The sequence below is a fragment of the Penaeus monodon genome, chromosome 10 (assembly GCF_015228065.2).
Source record: "Penaeus monodon isolate SGIC_2016 chromosome 10, NSTDA_Pmon_1, whole genome shotgun sequence".
Lineage (NCBI taxonomy): Eukaryota > Metazoa > Arthropoda > Malacostraca > Decapoda > Penaeidae > Penaeus > Penaeus monodon.
The window spans coordinates 43966700-43969199 of NC_051395.1; the positions used below are offsets into that span (position 1 = coordinate 43966700).

At 47.0% G+C, this 2500-nt stretch overlaps 1 protein-coding gene across 1 annotated transcript in view; it reads left to right on the forward strand.

Annotated features, from left to right (window-relative positions):
- Positions 1-759: 759 nt before the first annotated feature.
- Positions 760-2500, forward strand: part of LOC119577664 (protein O-mannosyl-transferase TMTC1-like) — a 6055-nt gene continuing 4314 nt past the window's right edge. The window contains exons 1-2 of the mRNA XM_037925223.1: positions 760-1230; positions 1607-1684. Of these exons, the coding sequence (XP_037781151.1) occupies positions 760-1230; positions 1607-1684 (549 nt within the window). The remainder of the gene's footprint in view (positions 1231-1606; positions 1685-2500) is intronic.

The following is a 2500-nucleotide window of genomic DNA, read 5'->3' on the forward strand; positions in this document are numbered from 1 at the left end:
CTCCGACCGAATCTCTCGAAATTCGATATCAAGAAAGTGAATCCTCGAGCTGTAACGAGGAGATTCGAATCCCTAGGAGGTTCGAAATTTCAGATCCGAATGCGAGACTACTATCTCGTATCAAGTACAGGTGAGTTAGAGACAAAGACGGCATTATCTGTCTGTGACGCGAACTAACTCGATGTAGAACCTTGGGAGAGAGATTATTCAGCGTTCGACTTCCTGATTAAATTCACGCGTCTAAGTTTGCCGGTGAAATGTAGAGATTCACTTAGGTAATGCTCGCCTTTCTCTGTTCTCCGTCTCTCGCTATCTCTTTCTCTTTATCTCCGTCTGTCTGTCTCTGTCTCCTGTCTCTCTGTTTCTCTCTCTCTCTCTCTCTCTGTTTCTCTTTCTCTCTCTCTCTCTCTCTCTCTCTCTCTCTCTCTCTCTCTCTCTCTCTCTCTCTCTCTCTCTTCATCATTGTGTATTTCTATGTATATACGGTATTTATCCTTATCTATGTATTTACTTGTTTACCTCAATTCACTAAATCATTTTCACTTTTATTTCTTCTTCTTTAAATCCTTTATTCATCTCATTCCCATAAGGGATATTCATCTCACTCCCGTCATTTTACTCGCGCCTTCTCACGCCCACCTCCTCTCGCCAGCCCTCTCACGCCCACTCCCCCCACTCCCGATACCTCACGCTTGCCCCAACACGCCCGCCCCCTCACGCCCATCATCCCACGCTCACTCCCTTCACGTTCACCACCTCATGCCCCACTTCCTCACGCCCATTACCTCACACTTCACCTCCTTACACCCCACCACCTTACGCCCACCACCTCATGCCCACCACTTTACGCCCCACCACCTCACGCGCACCTCACGCCCCACCCCCTCACGCGCACCACCTTACACTCCACCCCCTCACACCACCATCTCATGCCCACCATCTCACGCCCACCCCCTTCTCTCTCCGCAGGCGCGCGTGAAGCTGCAGCAGAGGAGCTACGTGGAGAGCGAGGGTCTGCTGCGCCTCGTGCTGGCCCAAAACCCACACCACCAGGAAGCTCTTTTCCAGCTCTCCCTCCTCTACACCCACACCAACCGCACGCAAGACGCCCTCTCCCTGGCACGCCTGGCCGCCCACAACTGCTCGAGGCCGCCCACGCTCTGCGCCCATCTCCACGCCCACTACGGCGACCTGCTTAACGACAGGAATAACGTGGACCAGGCAGCACAGGTTAGGATGAGATTTATGAGCTCGTTCGTCAGGATTCCGGCCTCGAGGATAGTCCCCCCTTTCTCGTCTCCTCGTTTTCTTTTTCTCTTTTTCTTTTTTGAAGTCTATAGAGTGATTTGGTTTTATTCATTCGAATTTTGAATAGTACGGTTATTTTCGAGACATGATCATTTCTGAAGATTTTCGTTTTAGTTTTCATAATGATTAGTTCTTAACAATTGATTTAAAAAAAAAAATAGTCCTTTCTCGTAAACCTTTCCTGTCTCGTTTTTTAACATGAGTAATTAAGCCATGCATTTTTTAAAAACGCCATTCAATACACACCGTGTTTAATGGTTTTAAAAAGAGTGAAATGTCCTATCTAATCTTCCTGCAGAGTTACCAGCTGGCGGTGGAGTTAGAACCAACCCTCACTCACGCACACGTCAACCTTGGGGCCCTCTATCACACTAAGGTAAAGATTAATGGTCTCTATCTGTTTTGTTCTGTCTTTTGTTGTGCTATTTGTTTCTATTTCTTGGTTTATTATTATTATTTCTTTTTTTTTTTCCCTCTCTCTCTCTCTTTTGCCTTATCTAAGGTTCTATCTCGATTTTTCTGGTTTGTCTGTTCGTGTGTCGGTATGCATCTGTCTGTGTGTCTGTCTATTTCTGTTTCTCAATGATTCTCTCTCTCTCTCTCTCTCTCTCTCTCTCTCTCTCCTCTCCTCTCTCTCTCTCTCCCTCTCTCTCTCCTCTTCTCTCTCTCTCTCTTTTTCTCTCTCTCTCTCTCTCTCTCTCTCTCTCTCTCTCACTCCATCACGCAACCATGATCAATATCGATTCCAGCATCCCTTTACTGGACCACCAACAACAGCCTCCCTTCCGATAAACCACCGAGAGACGTCTTAACGAGAATGCAATGCACAAAAGGGGAAACACCTTTCTTTGTCTATTGCTCGATTGCACTGCAGGATAATAGTTCAGAGGTTGAGATGGGGAGGAGGTTAATCCGAAAATCTAAAAATATGATGGAATTGTACGCTCTTGTATGGGTGCTTAAACTTTCTGGGTGCTTATGTACACACACGAGAGAGAGGGAGAGAGAGAGAGAGAGACAGAGAGGGAGAGAGAGAAAGAGAGAGAGAGAGAGAGGGAGAGGGAGGGAGAGAGAGAGAGAAGGAGAGAGAGAGGGAGCAGACAGACAGACAGACAAACAGACAGAAAGACAGATAAATAGACAGACTAATGAACACACAACACACACACACACACACACACACCACACACAC